Source organism: Ipomoea triloba, chromosome 10 (genome assembly GCF_003576645.1).
Source record: "Ipomoea triloba cultivar NCNSP0323 chromosome 10, ASM357664v1".
In the NCBI taxonomy this organism is placed as follows: domain Eukaryota; kingdom Viridiplantae; phylum Streptophyta; class Magnoliopsida; order Solanales; family Convolvulaceae; genus Ipomoea; species Ipomoea triloba.
In genome coordinates this window covers 27901443-27924779 of record NC_044925.1, presented here as the reverse complement: position 1 = coordinate 27924779, position 23337 = coordinate 27901443, and the positions used below count along the sequence as shown (strand labels likewise).

Genomic DNA, 23337 nt, shown 5'->3' with positions numbered 1-23337 from the left:
CTTAACAATGAGCTCCAACAGCTGTTCTCCAGCTGTAAGCTGTTACCAATCCATCAACTACGTTGTTTGCTTTCCCCACCCCCCTACAAAATGGATAATTTCACTTGGGCCCCTACCATTTTTTAATTAAACTTTTCTCAATCTTTATGGTTCTTTTCCTTGCACTACAACCTTGTCAACTTTATGGCTCTTTTCCTTGCTGTCCATGGTATAAAATAATTCGATATTTTATCCCATAATATCATTTGTGAATTGTAAGTAACTTATGAAATAGGGCACAAGTGTTATTGCTAAAAGAATTGGTGGGCTTAACTGCAATAATCCTAAACAAAGGAGACTCATTACTCATAGAATAATTTTAATTATAAGGTTAAATACAATGTATTATATCTACCATATAAGGTTTTTTTTTTTTTTTTTTTTTTTTTTTTTTTGTAATTCTTCCCGTCGATCCAAAAAATACAATGTATTTATTCAATTGAAAAATTCTCTAATAAATTATCCATTTTAATTTACTGACTTTCCAATCGAGTGAAATACAAACTCAATCAGAGATAATCATTTCATTTCAAATGAAATAATAACGCAAATTTCTATTTTGAATTTACCTCATAATGTTCACATCGTAGCATGATAATAAATTTCTAAATTAGCCAAGGACTTTGTAGTCCAGTGGCATCAAACCCTTCCTTTTATACGGGAGGTGGTGGGTTTGAGCTTCAGTGGGGGCAATGTTCTCTTGTGCATGAACATTTTCTGCATTGTAATAGAAAAAATTTCTAAATTAAACTTAAAATTTTATAATTATCGGATCAACAATTCATATTTGACTGAACGCCTAAACCTTCTTTAGTAGGTCTGCCACAAATTATTTAAGGTGGGCTCAGATCAAAATACACAATTCACATCTTAAATATTCACAACTCAGTATGTAAATTGTGACGAATTTATCTTACGAGGTGGACCGGATTCATGGTATAAGTATTGGTAGGGCTGTGTAGCTGGCTCACCATACTCATTCCGCACGCACGCCCATGCATCCTTAACCCATTGGGCCCACAAAATTACTGCACCCGTTTACTATATATATACCCTTCGTTTCTTGGCGCACACAATTTATCGTTTTTTACGGACGCCTCATGGATCCGTGTCCTTTTGTGCGAATCAATATCGGAAACTTAGCACTGACGTTCCCGGCGGAGGCGAAACCCTCGTCGTCGGCTTCTTTTTACTGTAAGATCAGGCTGACCGGCAGGTTCTCCACGCAGTACTCGACGGTGCCGGTGATCCAAAAGGCCGATGGAGTGATCGAGAGTAGGATTCACGCCTGTTACAACTTGAAAAAGGCGGAGCTCGAGAGGATTCTGGAGCGGTTGAGCGCGAAAGGGAAATCGTGCGTTTTGAGCGTTGAGGTTTATGCCGAGAACAATGGCGTTTCGTGTTTGAAGGGCGGGAAGCGATTGGGGAGCGTGGTGGTGGCGCTGGATTTGAAGGGATTGGCAACTAGTGTGAGTGCTAGTAGGGGTTTTGTGTTTCAGTCGGGTTGGGTTTCTGTTCCGGGTTCTGCGGCGATGCTCCACCTGAACGTGAAGGCGGAACCCGACCCGAGATTTGTTTTCCAGTTTGACGGGGAGCCCGAGTGTAGTCCGCAAGTGTTTCAGGTCAACGGGAATGTTAAGCAGCCGGTTTTCTCCTGTAAATTCAGTTTTAGAAACTGCGGAGATAGGGCCCTGAGATCCAGGTTAGTTCAAGTTGCACTCCACATGTTTGTTGTTTTGCTTGTTACAAATTTAACAAATTTTACATTTCGTTTGGAGATGGATTGCTTTTCCGAATAGTAATTTCTTCCGTAGAAGGAATTGAATGAATCGTCATTATTATATTAGTGTTTAGAATTGTTGAAATTGATATGATTATGTCATCACCTGGGTTTAAAAAAATCTGAACTGGTCTACTTGTCTTTTGTTTCTGTCACTATCATGAAATTAAACTCATTCATTTGATTAATCAATAAAATTCTTTTTTGTTCTTGTCTTTCAGATCTTCATTTTCAGAATCGAGCACATCAAGGAAATGCTTTAGTGGATCTGAGGGTAAAGAAAAGGCTGTTAAAGAGCGAAAAGGATGGTCCATCACCATCCATGATCTTTCTGGTTCGCCTGTGGCGGCGGCATCAATGGTGACCCCATTTGTGCCCTCGCCGGGGAGTGATAGGGTGAGCCGGTCAAACCCTGGGGCCTGGCTCATTCTCCGGCCCGGCGACGGCACTTGGAAGCCCTGGGGCCGCCTTGAGGCTTGGCGGGAGTGTTCCGCCGGAGATTCCATCGGGTTCCGGTTTGAGCTCATCCCGGACGGCGCCACGGACACGATAACGCTGGTGAAATCTTCAATCTGCCTGAAAAATGGCGGAAAGTTCAGCATAGATATCGCTAATGGAGCTACCCCGTTGACCAGTCCCAATAGCAGCTTTGACTTTAGCTTGGGGTCCGGGTCTGACCTCGGATCCGCCCCCGGATCCGGGTCGTGGGCCTGCCCCTTCTACGGCGGATTCGTTATGTCGTCCACCGTCGGCGGCGACGGGAAATGCTGCAAGCCGGAGGTGGAAATCGGGGTGCAGCACGTGACCTGCGCCGAGGACGCCGCCGCCTTCGTGGCTTTATCCGCCGCCATGGATCTTAGCGTCGACGCTTGCCGGTCATTCTCTCAAAAGCTCCGGAAAGAACTGAGGCAATCGGATCAAGAATGACGAGTATCCGGGTCGGGTCGAGTTTCCTACTTTCCTTCCCGCGAAGGGTAAACCTCGGACGACGGTTTAACTAATTAACCAACTGACAGCACATCTTACCTGGCTTTTTTTTTTTTTTTTTCCCTTTATTATTTCTATTTTGTCACTAGAGTGTACAGTGCTCTACAGTTTTTTTTTTTTTTTAAATTCATTTTTGTGCGTGGTTATATTCCCTATGATTTGTACAAATAATGGTTTTTTTAATATAAACAAAATTAAATGGAGTTTTGTTCGAGGAATGGTATGACGTGGAATCCAATGTTTTGTTCTTGGAGTTTGTCGGTTATGTGTGAGAATCCAAAGTAGGTATGTCTAGGTTGGCATACATTAGGCACCGCATCAGGTGGTTTTGGATCTGACAAAACTTTGATTAAATTAAAAACTTCAACAAAACTATTTGTTATATTTTCTCCCACACACAATTTCGTTGGTCGTACAAATAAAATATGGGTTAAAATAGTTAATGTCATACTTTTATATTTACTTTCTCTATGTATGTGTCGATTAATTTGAAGAAAGGAGACTCACCAATTTTATCTCTCTTTTGCTTCCACTTACGTATTCGAGATATATTATGTGGGTGATATACTCGATGTTTACTATTCTTTTTTTTTGAAAACATGTTTACTATTCTATATTAATAAAAATAATTTATATATCATTTGATTTGTAAGGAATAAGTCCAATATTATTATTCTTACAAATAGTAATATAATGCTATGAGAAATAAGCAAATACATGTGACATCTCATCCTCGTCTTCAATCCAAATGGGGCTCACAAATTAGTTGTCGTTGTCTTTGTTCTTTCAATTTTGCTATTGTTGAGGCTATGAATAAGGTTGCTCGTCAAGTCCATGGACAATTATCATTCTTAATTATTTTTCCTATTTAATTTTTTGTTGTGTTTATTATTTATTAGTTGAATTTATTTCTCTTTCTTTAACATAAACTTTATTAGAATCTTTACATTCAGTTTTTCATGCATAGATATCTTTTAATATAATTTATAAATATATAAACTTTATACACTAATAATAACTTAAATATTATAAAGAGAACGGAACAAATCCACTAATCGATCCCTTAGCTTATCACCAGAGGAGCTGGAAAGAGTTCTTTCAAATGATTTTCTGAGCCGAGTGATCCTTAGCTAAAAATATGAATGCTAAATGTCTTTTTTTATTTTTTTTATTTTTAATGTATATCTTCATTAAAAAATATTATAAAAATTTAAATTGAAAATATTATGGCATACTATAAAATAAGGAAACAGGACAAAATACAGTATAGTGAATGCATTAAGGATTAAGGAATTGGTCCGTAGTAGAGTAGTAGTATTTCTTGAAAAGAGTGTAGAATTGATAAGAAAAGGATGAATGGAATCCAGTGAGACATGAAAGGTACACGTGTGTATCAAGTCATGAAGTAAATCATAAGGCTGACAGCATTACGTGGCATCTTGTCTGGTTTGATCTGCTTTCGCCATATCGCACATGTCTTTGCCACCGTGACGACGGAAAAGATATAAAGCTACTACTAAGCTTCCACACTCAAAATCAATGTTCACCACATATATATAATTCATAGCGTTTATTTCTGAATTCATTTTTCAAACAACTTCTGTTGAGATAATATGTATTGATTCTTCCATTTGGGAGAATATGAGATTGAGTTTCAGTGGATGTGATATTAACTCTCTTTATGCTTTAATAGATTTGAAAAGTATAAATGAACAGATACTACACTGTAATAGAGTTAGTAATACTACTAAAAAAATTTGAATCTATTTGTAACTATTATTATTATACTTATTATATTTTAAATAATAGGAAAATAAAAATTGAGATTGTTTGGATATGGACCAGATGCTCAGAGCTATCAACATATCATGGGTTGTGCTAGGCCTAATCTGTTCTCAGGCTTGGGGGCCCATTTATGAGATCTCAACATTGTGTAAACTGTAAAGTGCACAATGACACTGAATTGACAAACTTGATCTTACATAGAAACAACATCATATTATTTAATTGGTTTGTTTAGCCCATCATTTTGGTGGATTGACTAAAAAACTTGACCAGTAAATGTCAATCCTAAAGAGATTTTATAGTACAGTGTTCGAAGTAAAGAAATGAGTTAATATCAACTAGGTTTCACATTTATTTTATTTGGTCTTCTATTTATATTTTACTAAATTAAATTTCTTGAGTAATCAAAATAGTAGTTGTGGCCCATCCACTATTAACATGAACTAAATTAGATCATTTGTTCAACATTTTATTAAATTAAATCTACCGAGTAAAAGTGTTATAACCTAGCTTAAATAGGTCATTCGTTACCATTTTTTATTTGTGAACCGTCAAATCTAAGGGTTAACTTGTCTTTTCCTCTAGTCATAATTGAAGCCAAGAATGATATCAACACATACTGCCATGAGAAGGTAATTGACCCGAGGTATCTGCCCCTCACCTCTTTGCCGTATACGACTCCATCACTCCTCCGTCATATGCCCCTTCACCCATCTTCCGTAGCCCCCTTCACCCCTTCGCGGTACACCTCCTCACTCCACCATTAGTCGACCCCAGGCGGTCTGCCATAATCATGGTAGTATGTGTTGTTGCTACTCGTGCTTCAATTATAGCTAGTATAAAAGACAAGTTTACCTATGGGTTTGACGATTCACAAACATAAATGGTAAACAGAAAACCTATTTAAGTAACGTTCAATTACTCAATAGATTTAATTTAATAAAATTTTAAACAAAAGACCTAATAATTAAGTAAATGTTAATAGTCTAGGGGACCCCAATTGGTATTTTGATTATTCACAGAATTTAATTTAGTAAAATTTTAAACAAGAACCTAATTAATGAAGTAAACACCAATAGTCAAGGATGTACCCGAGGTGATATTAACTCTAAAAAAAATTATATATCTTGATTACAAGAAAGTACACTTTTGGCTTGCAAATTAACCATGCATGATTCTTACAAGCTAAGCATGTTATTTCAATATGACGGTTAGACCTTTAGGTAAGAACTAACATAGTAGGGAATACTAGGGATTGTTGAATCCTCTTATTAATAATATCGACAGTTAAATCGATTTTTAGGTAAAAACTAAAATGGTAGGGATTATTGAATCCTCTTATTTTAGTACGGCCGTTGACCAAAATAATTGCCCGGAGGATAATAGTTGCAGGTAACAAAATACCCCGTATTATTGCTGCACTGAACCCTATCACACCCCACCGTCGCCGAGTTCCTCCAAACCACCTGAGTGTAGTGCCCACACTCCTTCCCCGGCGGCGCGTTGCAATAATTGGTGGTGTAATTATAATACTTCTTCTCGTCAACCCACAGCCCCACCGCAAACGCCCCCGTCACGAACGCCCCGTTTCCCCAAGCTAAGTTTTCCCCGTACCGCCGGTTGCCGGAGTGTATCAGTTTGCAATCGCCGGACCTCTCCTTAGCGTAGCTTTGGGCAAACGCCGCCACCTCCTTGTCCCATTTCAGCGGCGGGACGCCCACGGCGGCGCGTGCGGCGTTGTGAGCATCGAGGTACTCTTTTTCGGAATTCTGGGCGTCACAAGAAAGATTCATCGCCATAAAAAACATGCATGTAGCAAACAAAAACGGCACTTTTGAAAACCCCATTTCTTGTCTTCTCTCTCAATATATATAGTGGATCAAAGGATTGATGAATGGCGGAGATGATGGGAAGTGATGAAGAATGGCATTGCTTTATAGAAACAAAGATTCTTTTAAATAACTATATATGATAATAAATTTGAGCCCATATTTAATTTCATGTTGAAATTTCAAATTTAGCTATTAAAACCAGCCTAACCTATTTCATGTACAAGTGTATGTACACTTTTCAACATTTGTCTACTATTTCATCATATCGAAGATTTTATAAATGATTATAAATAATACACTTTTCAACTTTTATAATTGCTTTTGTTGAGTATTTTATATGCATTGTATTTAATTTTGATAAAAGATTTTAGGTAAATAAGTAATCAATGATTATAAATTAACACCTTAAATTTATGCATATAATCAACAATTCAAATCCTCATAAATATCAATAATTAAGAGGAAAATTAGTCTGAGCAAAATTCTAAATTCCCGTCCAAATAGGTAAGTCAACCGCAACACATGAGTTTCTATATTATTAAATTATTTTATTTAAATAATAAATTATTGTTATTATTATTAAAAATATTAACAAATTGATTGTTTTGATAATTGTTTGGTGCTTTAATTTAACAAGACAAACATGTTTTCAAAAAAAAAAAAAAAACACAAGACAAACATGTGAAACAGATGACAATAGAATGGGGTGTTGTGCTTTGGGTGACTATGTGCACTCATGTCTTTCGAGAGTTCGAGAAAGTGAGGGACTAGTGATTGATATATCGACTAGGACACCCGACCCGAGAAGACCGGTATCAGGAGCCCGCTGACTACCTAGTATCAGTGAATATGTCGCCCGGGTCCAGTAACTCACGTGGCACGATCGATCGGGTGCGCTACTGAGCAAATTCAGGAAACCTGCGCGAAATTCGGGGATACTCACTAAAAAAGGGATTTGGTAACTTCTATGTCAGTTAGGAAGCTCCAAAATTACCTTACTAAACTATATTTGTTAAGTATTCCATAATATAGGCTAATCATTCTTCTATAAATATCCCCTTGGGATCACATTATAAAGAGAGATCAAATTTTGAATACAAATATAATAATTCTCTATTGCGCTTGTATATTTCCTCTAATTTTTACGATAGTATTAACCGGCTGAAAAGGTTGTAGCGCAGTTGTAAAAGCAACATTAATCTCAAAATATCATGCATTAATGTTGTTGCACCCAACCCTAGCACATGCATCCCAAGTTCATTATTGTATATATCAATTCAAGATAGATGGATTTTACCAAGGTTGAAAAGCTGGTGGCAACCCTTATAGATTTTAAGGTATCGATTAAGATAAAATAGACCACGTCATCTCATTCGTAATATTTTTTATTTTTTTTTTTCAAAATCAGCCTAACCTATTTATATAGCTAATTGTACAAATGTTAAAAATCATGATTATCTTAAAACACATGAATCCCAAGGTTGAAAAAAGTGGCAATTGTTTTAAGGTTTCGATTAAAGTAAAACAGAGCACGCCATCTCATCCGAACAATATTTTTTGTCTTTGTTTTTTCAAATTTTGTTATAAAAATCAGCCTAAAATAGCCAATTGTAGAGATGTCAAGTCATGATTATCTTAAATATATCTTAAAATTCGCCAAACCTATTAACAAGCTCATTTCAATCTGATCTCTTAATTCATTTGCATTGTCTACAGCTGTTGGACATATATAGACTTTGAAAACCGAGTACAGTATCCATCGAAACCTTATGATAATTATAGTGCAAACATAACGAAATAAAATTGTAACTTTATTACTAGTTACCTATGGCTTTTCACCAAATGGTAAGTGTTTGATTTCGTATTAAAGCATGCATCCGTACATGCAAGATCATGACAATGCAATCCTAAATCTTAATCACCACTATCGATCACATGCCAAAATATGTAAGTCCGTTGGAGGATATAACGTTAAAATCCTATGAAATGTGGGCCAATGCACATCCAATTTCGTGCATGCATGCATCTACGTATAGTACATATAGACCGTACTTGCAATGTAAAATTTGTCAACCTTAATTGTTGATTCCTCGGAAATTCATTCCCGGTTAGGCAAGGAATTATCCAATACATTAACGCAAATTATACTGTGTACCATAGTTTACAATGCATTGTGAACCATGATCATGGCTGATACTGCAGTTATGTTGAATTGACACTGCAGTTGTGTTGAACAAATACTGCGGTAGTGTTGAAAGGAAACTGCAGTTGTGCGTAACAAGAGGCCGTTCATCCGTTCAACACAACTACAGTATCTGTTGAACACAACTGCAGTTCCATACCAATGAAATGATCTTTGTTCAGCGCAACTGCAGTTCAACACTACTACAGTATCAGCCATGACCCATGGTCCAATTCTTCTATATATACCTCCCTCCATTTCCTACTTTGATACACAACACAAATTCTAGTATTCAAGCTTAAACCAAGATGGGTCTCTCGAAATTCCCATTAGCTCTCCTTTCCTTCACGATCATAGCCATGTTTCATCTTTCCGGCGCCCAGAACCCGGCCGACTACCTGAACCCCCACAACGCCGCCAGGGACGAGGTCGGGGTTCCCCACATGACATGGGACGACAAATTGGCGTCCACCGCGCAGAGCTACGCCGAAAAATTATCCGGCGACTGCGAACTGATCCACTCTGGCGGGCCATACGGCGAGAACTTGGCCAAGGCGTACCCTGACCTCGACGCCGCCGGCGCCGTGAAGTTGTGGGTGGATGAGAAGGCTAACTACGACCACAACTCCAATTCTTGCGTCGGCGGGCCGTGCGGCCACTACACTCAGGTGGTGTGGAGGAGCTCCGTCCGTCTCGGTTGTGGAAGAGCTCAGTGCAATAACGGGTGGTGGCTCATTTGCTGCAACTATGATCCCGCCGGCAATGTCTCCGGCCAGAGCCCCTACTAAGAATATCTTTAATTAAATTATATATATATATATATATATATATAAAAGCATGCAAAATAAATAAAAGAATAAGACGGAATAAGTGATGTGTATGAACCATATAAGAAAATATACTAAGTGTGTTGTTAAAAGATATTATATTTCTGTCACTATATATATATATATGTGTGTGTTTTTGTTTGGCAAACAATGTTTTAGTAATCTATTATAGTATTATGTGTGTGTTTTCAAAAAAAATTCTGTCCCTATTGATTAATGATCTCTACATCTACATATATGCACTCTGGCTAATCTATTACTCCGATCCATATTAACAATCTCATCATAAATCGCACCTTTTTAAATTTTCCTTGTAAATGATCTACCAAAGAAAGAAATTAACAATCATTAAATTGTTCATGCATGAAATTAAGTGAGTCTAAAAATATAACATACACGTTTTTCACTCACTAATAATTATATTGTTGGAAAAACTTAGCTAAGTTTGTCATGGGAAAATAATTATGTCCGTGAAATGAAATGTCTGGCTCGATCTCATGACCTCCCATGTGGACTACATGACATCTGAAGACAAGGTGAACATTAATATTTAATAAAATAAAAATTTTAAAAAAATATGTGAAGTAATAAAATTGACTATTCTTGCCTTCTTCTCAATACTATTACCATCTTAACTATTTTTTTCTTTTTTTCTTTTAAAAAAAAAGTGGAAAGTACATTTGCCTTTTTGTGGATATTGACGGAACCAAAAAAAAAAAAAAAAAAAAAAAACTAAAAGAAGATAATGACATTAGTACTTTTCACAAAATGGTCTAATTTCACCCCATAATTATTCCACCTTTATACATCACTAATCATCCTGGTGAGTACCGTATGGAATTACAAACTTTATTATATGAATCAATATTAGGAATAAATTATTTATAAGACGTAACCTCAAAATATCATGCATTAATGTTGTTGCACCCAACCCTAAGCTAGTACGTACATGCATCATATCCCAAGTTTATCACTTTATTGTATCAATTCAAGATGGACTTTACCAAGGTTGAAAAGGGTGGCAACCCTTATAGGTTTTAAGGTATCGGTTAAGGTGAAATAGACCAAGCCATCTCAATTCTCATCGATATTATAATTTGTTGTTTTTTTTTTTTCAAATTTAGCCATAAAAATAAGCCTAACCTATTTATAGCCAATTGTACAGATGTCAATTAAATCATGATTATCTTAAATATATCTTCTTTGCATAATTAGCCAGGCCAATAAATTACCTGTATAATGCATGTAGATAGAATTTGCCAAGGTTGAGGATGGATCAAAACTATTAAATAATTTTGTATGAAAATCTGTGTCACATTTTTTTTTCTCAAATAGATATCGATTATTAACAAGCTCATTTCAAACTGATCTCTTTATTAATTTACATTGTTTATAGTTGTTGGACATATATTGATTTTGAAAGCCAAGTACAGTATCTATCGAAACCTTATGATAATTATAGTGCAAATATAACTAAGTAAAACTGTGACTTTATTACTAGCTATGACTTTTCACCATATGGAAAGTATTTGGCTTGGTATTAAAACATGCAACATCGTGACAATCCTAAATCTTAATCACCACTATCACATGCCAAAATATGTAAGGGCATCCCCATCTATAGATTTTGGGTAGATTTTTTTAGAAAAGTAACTTTATGTGGAGAAAAGTAACTTTAGGAAAAAAAAAACTTTCCTACAAACACTTGATTTTTGACAAACTTGTGGGACCCACACACCAAATTCTCTGGTTCTTGCAAATTGCGTGAAGCGTGCCCAACTGGGTGCTTCAAATGCATGCCCTCTGGGCTCGTTAATGACTTTTTCCGGGTTCTTTTCTTTTCCCTCTGGATTCTCTTTCCAAATCATATCTGCACAAATTTCTCAAAAACTACAATCATTGAGGATGCTCTAACGTTAAAATCCTATTAATTGTGGGCCAATGCACATCCAATTTCTTGCATGGATGCATCTACGTATATATAGACCATGCAATGTAAAATTTGTCAAACCTTAATTATTAATCCCTCGGAAATTCATTCCCGGTTAGGCAAGGAATTATCCAATACATTAACACACAACACAAATTCTACTATATATACCTCCCTCCATTTCCCACTTTGACACAAAACCCAAAATCTAGTATTCAATCTATCAACCTTAAATAGCTTAAACCAAAATGGGTCTACTTTTCTTCATGATCACCATAGCCATGTCGACGTTTCATCTCTCCGGCGCCCAGTACGCCGCTTACGACTACGTAAACCCCCACAACGACGCCAGATACAATGTCAACGTTACGTTCTTGGCGTGGGACGAAGACTTGGAGTCCTACGCGCAGGGATACGCCCGTGCATTATCCCCCGTCGACTGCGACCTGATCTACGACGGCGGGTCTTACGGCGTGAACTTGGCGAAGGCGTACCCCGACCTCGATGCCGCCGGCGCGGTGAAGATGTGGGTGGATCAGAAGGCTAACTACGACTACGACTCCAATACTTGCGTCGACGGCGGCGAGGAGTGCCGGCGCTACACTCAGGTGGTGTGGGGGAGCTCAACCCGTCTGGGTTGTGCAAGAGCTCGGTGCATTAATGGGTGGCGGCTCATTGCCTGCCTTTATTATCCCGCTGGCAACGACCAAGAGCGCCCCTACTAACTGTTCGAACATATTTGAAGCATTTGAAGCACCCAGTTGGGCATGCATCGAAGCATGTGCTCCATACTAAGCGTGTTGTTAAAAGATATTTCTCTCACTAAATGTATGTTTTTGTTTATCAAACAATGTATTTTTTTATTTTTTTTTTAATATTACTAACTCTATTACAATGGAGTATCTGTTCATAACTACTTTTTTAACCTATTGAAGCACAAGAGTCAGTATGTGTGTTTTCAAAAAAAGGAAATAAAAAATCTACCAAATAAATTTCAGTTGTTATACCGTGGACCATAGGTCATGACTGATACTGCAGTTGTGCTGAACTGATACTGCAGTTGTGTTGAATAGATACTGCAGTTGTGTTGAAAGGAAACTGCAGTTGCGCGGAACAGAGGCCATTCCATCCGTCTGTAAATGCAGTTGTGTTGAACTGATACTCACTGCAGTTGTGTTGAACGGATACTATAGTTGTGTTGAATGGATACTGTAATTGTGTTGAATGGATGAACGTCCTCTGTTCCGCGTAACTGTAGTTTCCTTTCAACACAACCACAGTATCTTTTCAACACAAGTGCAGTATCCGTTCAACACAATTGCAGTATCAACCATGACCACGGTCCACAATGCATTGTGGACCATGGTCCACCATATAATTTGCGAATAAATTTCTGTCGCCTATTAATTATATTGTTGGGAAAAATCTAGCCAAGAATTTGTCAGAATAAGTAACCATACTGTTTCAAGTTTAACCTCTAATACACACCATCAAATAGTGCAGTGTGTGTGAATTTTCGGGTCATAAAAAAAAGTAAGCGTGTGTTTGGTTGGTGGGCTTAGGCATAAGAAATGGGTATAAAAGTGATTGTTAGTGTTTGGTTGATAGGTTTTGTGAATGCTACTATGGGTTTGAAATAGACCATTAATGAGAAAACCTGTACCCTTATTAAATTAGAGTTTCATTTCCCTTCCTCCTTTCTTCCCCAACTATTAATAATCATTCCTATTCCACCAAATTACCAAACATGCTAAATATTTTCACCAAAACTTATTATAATTACCAAGTATATATTTAATACCCATTCCGATTCTGATTTTCATGTGCGAACCAAACACACCCTAATTCGTGAATTGAAGTTAATTGGAAGCCTACTTGTCTCCATGTTTTAGATCCAATGGAATTATGGAAGGCCAAGATTCTTCTCGTGGTTGTGGATCAAAGAAAGAGCGCCCTGGGGTTTTCCCTTCCCATTTCATTAAGAAGAGTAAAAAAATTTAATTTTGAGTCATAAGATTATTTTATAGTGGTGTAGTACGTAGCATCTTTTAAAATAATCTCATTAAAATATTCAAACACTAGTTTAAATATATATTTGACGCCGAAGGCCTTGTGGTCAAGTGACACTCGGTGTACATTCTCATATAGAAGGTAGTGGGTTCGAGTCTCAGTAGAAGCATCTGTTTACTCTTTGTTGTTTTTAAACTAAAAAGAATAATTCAAACTTAAGTACCACTTCACCTATATATCAATATCTAAACGGGTTGTACCCTATATTAATCTATACTAATCAATATAGACAAATACTTCGTATATATAGCCTCTATTGATCTAATTAAATTATAGCCATAATAATAATAATAAATATTACATGCATGAACCTATAATCAACTGGTATATAATCCATTAAATGAATGAAAAAATGGAGGTCAAATTATTTAATCTTTTATTTAATCTTTTATGATTATCCGTTAAGTTTTCCGTTAAATATTCTATTCTCCGTTAACATTCCGTTAACTTTTAACTTACCCATTAATTTTTATAAGAAAGGTCTTAGGTTCGAACCTCATCTCAATCAAATTTGACATAATTAAGTTTCTCACTCTATTTTACTCTTATTAAATTAAATAAATTAGTAGCTACAACAAAAAATGATACATATGTATTTCTTTAATTGTTTTCAAAACAAAAATGTATTTCTTTAATTTAGAATTATGTGTCTACAATACATTTATTTGAAAAAATTATTTATTATCAAAAAATTAAATTAAATAAGAGAAATAATTTCATTAGTTGTATTGTCTTTATTTTCTCTCATGCAAAGATTCTTTACATTCAAATTTATCAATTGATATTCATTACATTGTCCATTATCTTATTTTTACAATATTTTGTAATTAAATATCAAAGTTATAGTACAAAATAATGTTATATATTTATTTACCAAGTATTTTATTAATACTATGAAAAAAAATTAAAATAATTTGAAGCTAATTATATTAACTACTTGGGGATTGGTTGACAAAGAGAGTACTCAAATAATAACCTAACAAATTGAAGCGGAATCACTCTATTTTACTCTTATTGAATTAAATAAATTAGTAGTTACACAAAAAAATGATACATATGTATTTCTTTAATACCATGAAAAAACATAAAAAAGAATAGTTTGAAACAAATCATATTAACTACTTGGGGGATTTGTTGACAATGAAAGTACTCAAATAACCCATTATCAAGCAAATTGAAGCGAGAAACTAGCTTTTAATATCTTTGGAATGACTCTGTTTGGCAGAGCTTATTTAGGAGTTTATAGCTTATTTTAAGCTACTAATAAGGTATAAGCTCTGTTTGGTAATGTTATCAAAATAAGCTAGTAACTTAAAATAAGCTAGTAGCTTTTTAACTTTTTTTCCATCTTTATCCTTATTATTTTAAATAAATAACATCCTCCTTTACCCCGCTCAATTAAAACCCTTTTGACATTTTCTTTTCATTATGTTTGGTTGTAATTTCAGTTTGATATTTATAGCTTATAGCTTTTCAGTTTTCAGTTACTTTTCAGCTTTCAGCTAGGTTTGCCAAACATAGCCTACATAATATTTTAAATTTTCAAAATTTTATTAATTTATTTAATCTTTTTTCTTAAACTAGAAATTTCTTTATCCACAATAACTCATTCAACAATAATGGTTGAACCAAATGAACTCCAAGCAGAACACCTAAAGGAAAGTCCATAGCTTCTATACCATAATCTCATTGCATGACGTTGTCATCTATGCTACCAACAATAAACGAATTGCAAATAACACACTACCAACAAAAAAGGAAGAGAACAAATAGTAAAGATGAAGACAATGACAATGTTACTCAAAAGAGAATTAAGAACACTTAGAAAAATTCAAATTAAAAATAGTATTTATTTAGACTATCATTTTTAGACCAAATATTTAGACTATCGATTTTACAAGGTTGCAAACATTTATTTTATATTAGTAATAATTATAATGAATTTTCTATATTATCTTGGATTCATATACTTTGAGTTAGATATTTAAATAAAAAAAATTCGACATTCAATTACCCATGTATAAACTTCTCATATATAATCTTGCATTGATATACTTTCAAATATTTATTTAAATATAAACATTGGGCATTAACTCATTCGCGCAATGCGCGTATAAAACTAGTATACACAATAAAGGAACAAAATATGTTTTTTGTTTTTTTCTCCCAAAAGGTTAAATCCCCAATCTCAAGGCCCCCACGCCCGACTCAACAAAACATCTGAGAGGATGTAAATCATGGTAAGTCAACCGCACAAAGGGATTAGACCTTTGCTTTGTGCCCAAAGAATCCCTCACTTTGCCCAAAAGATGTTTTTGTTTCTGTAGAGATAAGAGAGGCTATAATTCAAAGTAGAAAATTATATTATATTGATAACAAGAACACACACTTTTGGCTAGCAAATAACGACATTGAAGTCTAGATACACTGCTATCCTAGGCCTTATTTTCTCCATGTATATACACGTACATGGTGTTTATTATTATATATTGCTCAAGCATGCATGCATAACTGCTTAGAGTTTACATGACTGTTAATTAGCTGATCAGATCAGTATGGTCTCTCTCCGACATAATTGCCGGGAGGAGAATAGTTGCAGACAACCAAGTATCCCAAATTGTTTCTGCACTGAACCCTAGCACACCCCAATTTCACCGACTTCCTCCAAACCACCTGCGTGTAGTGCCCACACACCTTCCCCGGCCGGCAAGTATTGGTGCCGTAGTCGTAGTCCTGCTTCTCGGCAACCCACAGCTCCACCGCCCTCCGCCCGGTCATGAAGTCCCCGCTTCCCCACGCTAGGTTTTCGCCGTACCGCCGGTCACCGGAGTGGACCATTCTGCAATCTCCGACCCGCGTGTTAGCGTAGTCTTGGGCAGCCTTCGCCACGGCGTTGTCCCACGTCATCGGCCCGACCCCGACGGCTTGGCGAGCGGCGTTGTGAACGGCGAGGTAATCTTGAGGGGAATTCTGGGCATTACAAGAAGGAGTTATCATACCCACAAACATGGATATGCATATGCATGCAAGCCAAAACGACGACACTTTTGAAAACACCATATTTGGGTTTCTCTATACCGGAAAAGTAAAGATTGATGAATGTGAAGTGATGAAGGATTTGCATTGCTTTCAACTGTATATATAGAAACAGATTACAGATAGTTTTTTTGTTTTATGTTGAAAATTCAATTTTCTATAAAAAAAAATGTTGAAAATTCAAATTTAGCCATAAATACCTACAAATCTATTCATAGCTAGCTAGACAATTGTAAATTAACTGTATGTGGATGGAGTTTAGAGAGGATGGACCAAAACTATTAAATCTTGGATAAAATTTCCTGTCATCTATTTATCTATCTATCTAATCTATTATAATTAACAATTTTCATTATTCGTGCTTCCTTGGCTGTAAATGACTGCAATATGGAGAATTACTCTAGTTCTTCACTTGGAGGACAGAAAATAATATAAAACATGTTTACTAGTACAGTTTTTCATTTTAAAAACAAAAAACAATTTTTCAGTTACAAAACAAATAAAAACTGTTTTCTAAATGGAAAATAGGATAATCTAAAATCTATTTTGATATATTTCACTGTAACCAAATCCTCACCATTATCTATTTACATTTTTATTCATTATTATGATTACATTCATTATGGTTTTCTTTTATATTTTGATTAAACTCAATTGATTTTAATATCCGATATTCGAACCAAACTTGCATTACGATATGACTACATTACTATATTAGAATTCAATGTAAAAGTTATATATCTCTATACATAATATCTAAAAATATTTTAAATATTAGCTCAAAAAATATTAATATTATCTAAACTAAATTTTAGGTGAACTATGTTATTAGTTCGGATACATTTTTAGTTAATGGAAAACAAATCAAAGAATGAAAACAGAAAACAGTTTCCGTTAGTAAACAAGCTAAATTGTTCAGATATTTATAATGATTAAGACACACACGTTGATCCTCTACCGTCAAAAGGCAAAATCCCTCCCCTCTAGGATCCCTACATCATAAGCCGACAAAATTGTTGAAGGACCAACACCTAGTGCCTAAGAGTAGGTGAACCAGTGCCTAATATACCTCACAATTCTATGATATACTACGATATATCGTATTTCGAGTAGATGTGAACTCTTTAAATTTGTTGTTTAAATGTACAATGACATATGATGTTATGGAAATGACGCCCATTCTGGTTTCTTGATACACTAGTATACTTTTGCATGACGTCAAATAAGTTTGAATGTACACATATTCAACTCTTCTTATCTTTTAAAATGAATTAAACCCACATTAATTGAATCATTGCATTATAGTAACATGTGCATTTTTTTTATTTTTTATTTATAAAAAATGTGTTCAACTATTAGTTGCATACGGAAAATTTCATTCACGATTACTTTAAATAAATTGATCGATTTTAGTCCACGTTAGCCAAACTATTGATGAATATGAATGAGGACCTCTAATTTTTAAGGACAATTTGGTTTTTTCAATGCATCCTTCCGTAGTCCTTCACCATTTCTAGTAAATAATTTGTAGTAACAAGTTGGACCATGTAAACAGTAAACATAACATTTTCAACTTCTTTCCTTATTACCCATCCAGCAGGGCATGCAGTAATTAATTAAATATATGTAGATGGACTTCAGAGAAGATGTAACAAAACTATTAAAGATGTGTTTGGTTAACATGTTTAGTTATTGGGAATGGATATCAAAGTTATTTTTATTATTTGATTGATAGGTTTTTAGAATACTACTCTGTGTAATTTTGATTAATCCTTAATTGCAAAACTCATTGCCTAATAAAATAAGGGTTTCATTCCCTTACTCCTCAGTTGTTTCCGGGCCCCAAACAATTAATAATAATTCTCATTCCACCTTACTACCAAACATGCAAAGGGTGTGTATGGTTGACAGGTTTACCTATCAGGAATGGGTATAAAAGGCATTGCTATTGTTTGGTTGATAGGTTTTTAGAATACTATTGTGGGTTTTGACTACTACATTAATTGCAAAATGTACACATTCCTTAATAAAATAAGGGTTTCATTCCGTTTCCCCAACTATTAATTATAATCATTCTCATTGCACCAACTACTAAACATGCAAAATACTTTCACAAAAACTCATTACCATTACCAATGCAAGTATTTGATACCAATTCCGATTCCGATTCCCATGTGCGAACCAAACACACCCAAATTCCCAAAACACTTTCACTAAAACCCATTACGATTAGGAAGCATTTGATGCTCATTCCGATTCCAATTTCGATTCTCATGTGTGAATCAAACACACCCTAAATCTTAGATGAAAATTCCAGTCACCTATTATTTCTTTAGCTAACCTATCATTAACAGTACAATTTCATTATTCCAATTTCTTTGGTTGTAAATGATGACTGCAATATGTATCTTCTACATACGCAATTACGCATGCAAATGACTGGTAAGGTGTACTTACAATGGCTTAAGATGTTAGGGAAATGATGGCTATATTCTGGTTTCTTGATACACTAGTATACGTTTGCATGACGTCGAATAAGTTTGAAAATACACATATTCAACCATTCTTAATTATCTTTTAATATGAATTAAACCCACATTAATTGAATTATAGGATTATAGGAGCTAGCATGTGATAATTTGAACTACGAAAGGTAATCCATTATCCATATAATTTTCTAATTGATCCTCCTGGCAACACTGGAATTATATATGCTCGTTTCGTATCCAACAATATGAGAGTTTTAAAAATCAATTGAGATCCATCTTGAAAACATTTTATAATTTTTTTCGATTCATTACATCGATCTCGCAAATTTTTGATAATATAAAAGCTTTATAGAATATGATAATTTGAACTATGAAAGGTAATCCATTATCCATATAATTTTCTACATACTTTCCACTCCTTTAGTCTACACATCACATCTCGTACGTACCTGCCTTCGGCTCCAATAATAAGTCAACTTACTTATTAACCTCACGTATTAATCACAATAAAAAAAATACTGACAAAAATCAAACTCTTAATTTTATATATATATATATATATATATATATATATATATATATATATATATATATAAGAATTATAATCCCTTTCTCGAAGCAAAAAAAAAAAAAAATTATGTATCACACATTCACACAATATTTATACTTTTTATTTATACATAAAAATTGACATAGATACATACATAAGCTACATGCAAAAACATGTATGTAGATGCGTTACATTCAAACTCGTGATTTATTAATATTGCATGCATGGATATATATGATATATGCATGCATGTATGACAACTTATTTCAAGAAAATCACACACATAGAGTTACAAATAACTTTAGTAAGGCCTCTCGTTATTAAAGTTACCCGGAGGGGAATAGTTGCAGGTAACAAAGTGTCCAGCACCGTTAGTGCACTTAACCCTAGCGCATCCGAGCTTCACCGACTTTCTCCAAACCACCTGCGTGTAGTGCCCGCACGACTGCCCCGCCGGCGCGCTGCAAGAATTGCTGGCGTGGTGATAGTATTTCTTCTCGGCGTCCCACATGGCCACCGCGGATTTCCCCGTCAAGGGGCCGCCACCGGCGGCGATGTTTTCGCCGTAGCCGAACTGGAAGCTGTTGGAGTGGGTGAGGCTGCAGTCGGCGGCCCTCTTGTTGGCGTAGTTCAGAGCATACCCTGCCACCGTGACGTCCCACGTCATGGGCCCCACGCCCACGGCGGCGCGTGCGGCGTTGTGCGCGTCCAGGAAGTCTTGTGGGGAGTTCTGAGCGTTACAGCACAGAGACATCGAAAACACAAGCATGCATGCAATGAAAAGTGTAATTTTTGAAAACCCCATTTTTTTTTTCCTTCAATTCTTGAATAGTGAAATTACTGATATAAAAGAGATGAAGGGATGAAGTTTGGCTTCAAGGGTTAAGGGTATATATAGGAGCTACAAATGTTGTTGTTGTTGTTATTAAATATTTTGTAGTAAAAAATTTTCAACTTGTTTTTTTTTTAAAGGTTAGTTTCCCTCGTTTAATTTCTTGATTAGTTGAAGTTTAATTAATTTTCCAATGGTATTAAAAAAACTCTCTTATTTTTTTGACCAGGGATTGTGTTGATCGGTTCATTAGGACCAAGACTAATCATATTTGTTCAAGGAATTCGAGGCTGAAACCTGAAACCTTTATTATTTAAGCTAGATGAAACTTGTGTCGCCATATCGTCTCTATTCGAAGGTGTGCTATGAGTGAAGTTCGCCTTGTAACCCTAGTCGGCAAAGGATCACAAAGAAATAAATCAGTCTAAATTACTCATATATAACTTATCAGCTAAAACTAATCGAGAAGGCTGGTCAATAGGCCGCTATTACAAAAAGAGCAAAAATTCGATCACAGAAATGGTGGATTATATATCTATAGTTCTATACTCATCAAATTTGGTCATGGTGCATGCATGCCATCTTCAACTATATTGATCATTGACTTGGATGGTGCATGCTTGCATTGCAATCAACAGTACAAACAACAACAATGCAACTAACCTATTTGTCATCATAGCTTTAACAATCCCCAATTGCATATCCGCCTATGTTAGCATGATTTGCAAGTCAAATATATCCAACTCAATTTTTATATATATAATTTTTCACATAAAATATAGACTATGGTGCCACTTGGTTCTAATATGGGGATAACTGGGATTATAAAAATATAACAATGGAAAGAAAGTATAAACTTAAACAAATAACATAAGTCTCAATAACAGACAAATTATTAATTTTTAGTTTGTTGTCTTAAAATATAAATCAAGTGATGATCATTTAATTTGATTCTTATTATATTAGTATAAGATTACCATGTCATTTAGATTATATTTTAAGGGTATGTACGTAGCATTACATTTTTACGAATCTTTTTATTTATCAAAACTCATTACAAATTGCTAAGTATTGGTTTCCAATTACCATTCATATATGTTTAAACCGAACAATTCTTTTTTTTTTCTTTTTTTTTTTTAATGACAAAGTTGTCCAATAGTATTTAAAAAAAAAAAATCTATGTAATAATAAGCATATGAAGGATGATCTGAATTTCGATCAGAAGATAATTCAGGCCGTCGTAGAACCTTCTCGTAATTTATACTCTTTAATTACAGAATATCATTTAATTTATAATCGATGTCTTAATTAATCTCCAATGCCACTTTAACTATTTTTTTTTTTTTTCCTTTTTTGAAGGTACTACTTTAACTAGTTAACTCCATGTCTCCATGCCACCATGGGTTAGGTGTTAATATGTTTTCAAGGCCATCATCGTCACCGGGCATATTGGGTCATTTAATTTGGACCAATGCTATCAATAGATGTTTTGCAAAAGTGTTGTCAATAATTGAATCTATAACCTTTCACCCGATCACGTACCCCTTTTAAGATAAATAATGATATATCACACAACATTTATACTTTTTATTTATACATAACAATTAACATGGATGCATGCATAAGTTGCATGCAGTAGATGCGTTACATTCAAACTCATGATCTATATATATCATGATTTATTAATATTGCATGCATGGATATGATATATACATGCATGCATGTATGACTACTTATTTCAAGAAATTATATGATTTCACATAGATAGGGTTACAAAAATAAGTTCAGTATGGCTTCTGGTTATTAAAATTGCCCGGAGGAGAATAGTTGCAGGTAACAAAATGTCCGGCACCGTTGCTGCACTGAACCCTAGCGCACCCCAGCTTCACCGAGTTCCTCCAAACCACCTGCGTGTAGTGCCCGCACGACTGCCCCGCCGGCGCGTTGCAAGAATTGGTGGCGTAGTCATAGTACTGCTGCTCCGCAACCCACATGTCCACCGCCGACTTCCCCGTCAAGGGGCCGCCACCGGCGGCTAGGTTTTCGCCGAAGCCGAACTGGAAGCTTCCGGAGTGGGTGAGGCTGCAGTCGGCGGACCTAATGTTGGCGTAGTTCCGAGCATACGCTGCCGCTGCCGTGTCCCACGTCATGGGCCCCACGCCCACGGCGGCGCGTGCGGCGTTGTGCGCGTCCAGGTAGTCTTGTGGTGAGTTCTGAGCGTTACAACACAGAGACATCGAAAACACAAGCATGCATGCAATGAAAACTTGAATTTTCAAAAACCCCATTTTTTTTTCTTTAAATCTTTCTCTGAATGATATGATGGAATTACTGATATAAAACTATAAAAGAGATGAAGCGATGAAGTATGGGATCAAGGGTTAAGGGTATATATAGGACTATAGCAGCCTCAACTGTCATTATTATTATTGCTGTTGTTGTTGTTACAATATTTAAAAAAAAAAAAAGAAAAAAAAGATTAGTTTCCCTCGTTTTATTTCTGTGGATGGAGTGTTCAAATGGTATTAAAAAATTCTTTTTTAATTTTTTGACCAGGGTTCTTCTTGATTAGTTAACAAATAAAAAATTATAACACCTATATAACATATCAAGAATAAGGTAACTAGTTGCCTAGTTGGTTTCTCTTATCACTAAAAAGAAAAAAAAAAAAATTTACTAACAACACATGACATGAGAAAGATTTATTCTGTGCATACCCTGCGGTGGTGGCTATGAATTGAATTTCTATTATGTCACCCAAAAAAGTATAACTAATGTAAATTTTATATACCAAATAATAAATTTACAAACCATAAGATTATATTAAAAATTCTTTGATTTACACGAAAGTCCGCAGCCGTTATCGAATATATGCTCCGATGAAAGCAACCTTGTGACCATCTTAGTTGATCAATGATAACAAGAAGCTAATCAACTCAAACCGTAAAAAGACCAATAGGTTCCTACGTGAAGATTAAAAACTCGATCACAAAAGTAT

The 23337-nt window shown here is 35.3% G+C and overlaps 7 protein-coding genes across 7 annotated transcripts; 3 read left to right on the top strand and 4 right to left on the bottom strand.

Annotated features, from left to right (window-relative positions):
• The first annotated feature begins 1045 nt into the window (after positions 1 to 1045).
• LOC116031668 lies at positions 1046 to 3024 on the top strand. The gene is made up of 2 exons (XM_031273932.1): positions 1046 to 1741; positions 2041 to 3024. The coding sequence occupies exons 1-2, from the start codon at positions 1140 to 1142 to the stop codon at positions 2744 to 2746; spliced, it is 1308 nt and encodes a 435-aa protein (XP_031129792.1). The 5' UTR covers positions 1046 to 1139; the 3' UTR covers positions 2747 to 3024.
• A 2709-nt stretch (positions 3025 to 5733) lies between these two features.
• Positions 5734 to 6438, bottom strand: LOC116032891 (pathogenesis-related protein 1C-like). Its single transcript, XM_031275631.1, has one exon. It carries the CDS (start codon positions 6436 to 6438, stop codon positions 5935 to 5937), a length of 504 nt encoding a protein of 167 aa, XP_031131491.1. The 3' UTR covers positions 5734 to 5934.
• A 2458-nt stretch (positions 6439 to 8896) lies between these two features.
• On the top strand, positions 8897 to 9619 carry LOC116032815 (basic form of pathogenesis-related protein 1-like). The gene has a single exon (XM_031275533.1). The coding sequence runs from the start codon at positions 8914 to 8916 to the stop codon at positions 9391 to 9393; it is 480 nt and encodes a 159-aa protein (XP_031131393.1). The 5' UTR covers positions 8897 to 8913; the 3' UTR covers positions 9394 to 9619.
• Positions 9620 to 11581: 1962 nt separating this feature from the next.
• Positions 11582 to 12275, top strand: LOC116031436 (basic form of pathogenesis-related protein 1-like). The gene has a single exon (XM_031273646.1). It carries the CDS (start codon positions 11611 to 11613, stop codon positions 12085 to 12087), a length of 477 nt encoding a protein of 158 aa, XP_031129506.1. The 5' UTR covers positions 11582 to 11610; the 3' UTR covers positions 12088 to 12275.
• A 3499-nt stretch (positions 12276 to 15774) lies between these two features.
• On the bottom strand, positions 15775 to 16537 carry LOC116031729 (pathogenesis-related protein PR-1 type-like). The gene has a single exon (XM_031274018.1). The coding sequence runs from the start codon at positions 16490 to 16492 to the stop codon at positions 15983 to 15985; it is 510 nt and encodes a 169-aa protein (XP_031129878.1). The 5' UTR covers positions 16493 to 16537; the 3' UTR covers positions 15775 to 15982.
• Positions 16538 to 19606: 3069 nt separating this feature from the next.
• On the bottom strand, positions 19607 to 20354 carry LOC116032772 (pathogenesis-related leaf protein 4-like). The gene has a single exon (XM_031275485.1). The coding sequence runs from the start codon at positions 20310 to 20312 to the stop codon at positions 19809 to 19811; it is 504 nt and encodes a 167-aa protein (XP_031131345.1). The 5' UTR covers positions 20313 to 20354; the 3' UTR covers positions 19607 to 19808.
• Positions 20355 to 22123: 1769 nt separating this feature from the next.
• On the bottom strand, positions 22124 to 22627 carry LOC116032889 (pathogenesis-related leaf protein 4-like). Its single transcript, XM_031275629.1, has one exon. It carries the CDS (start codon positions 22625 to 22627, stop codon positions 22124 to 22126), a length of 504 nt encoding a protein of 167 aa, XP_031131489.1.
• Positions 22628 to 23337: the final 710 nt, after the last annotated feature.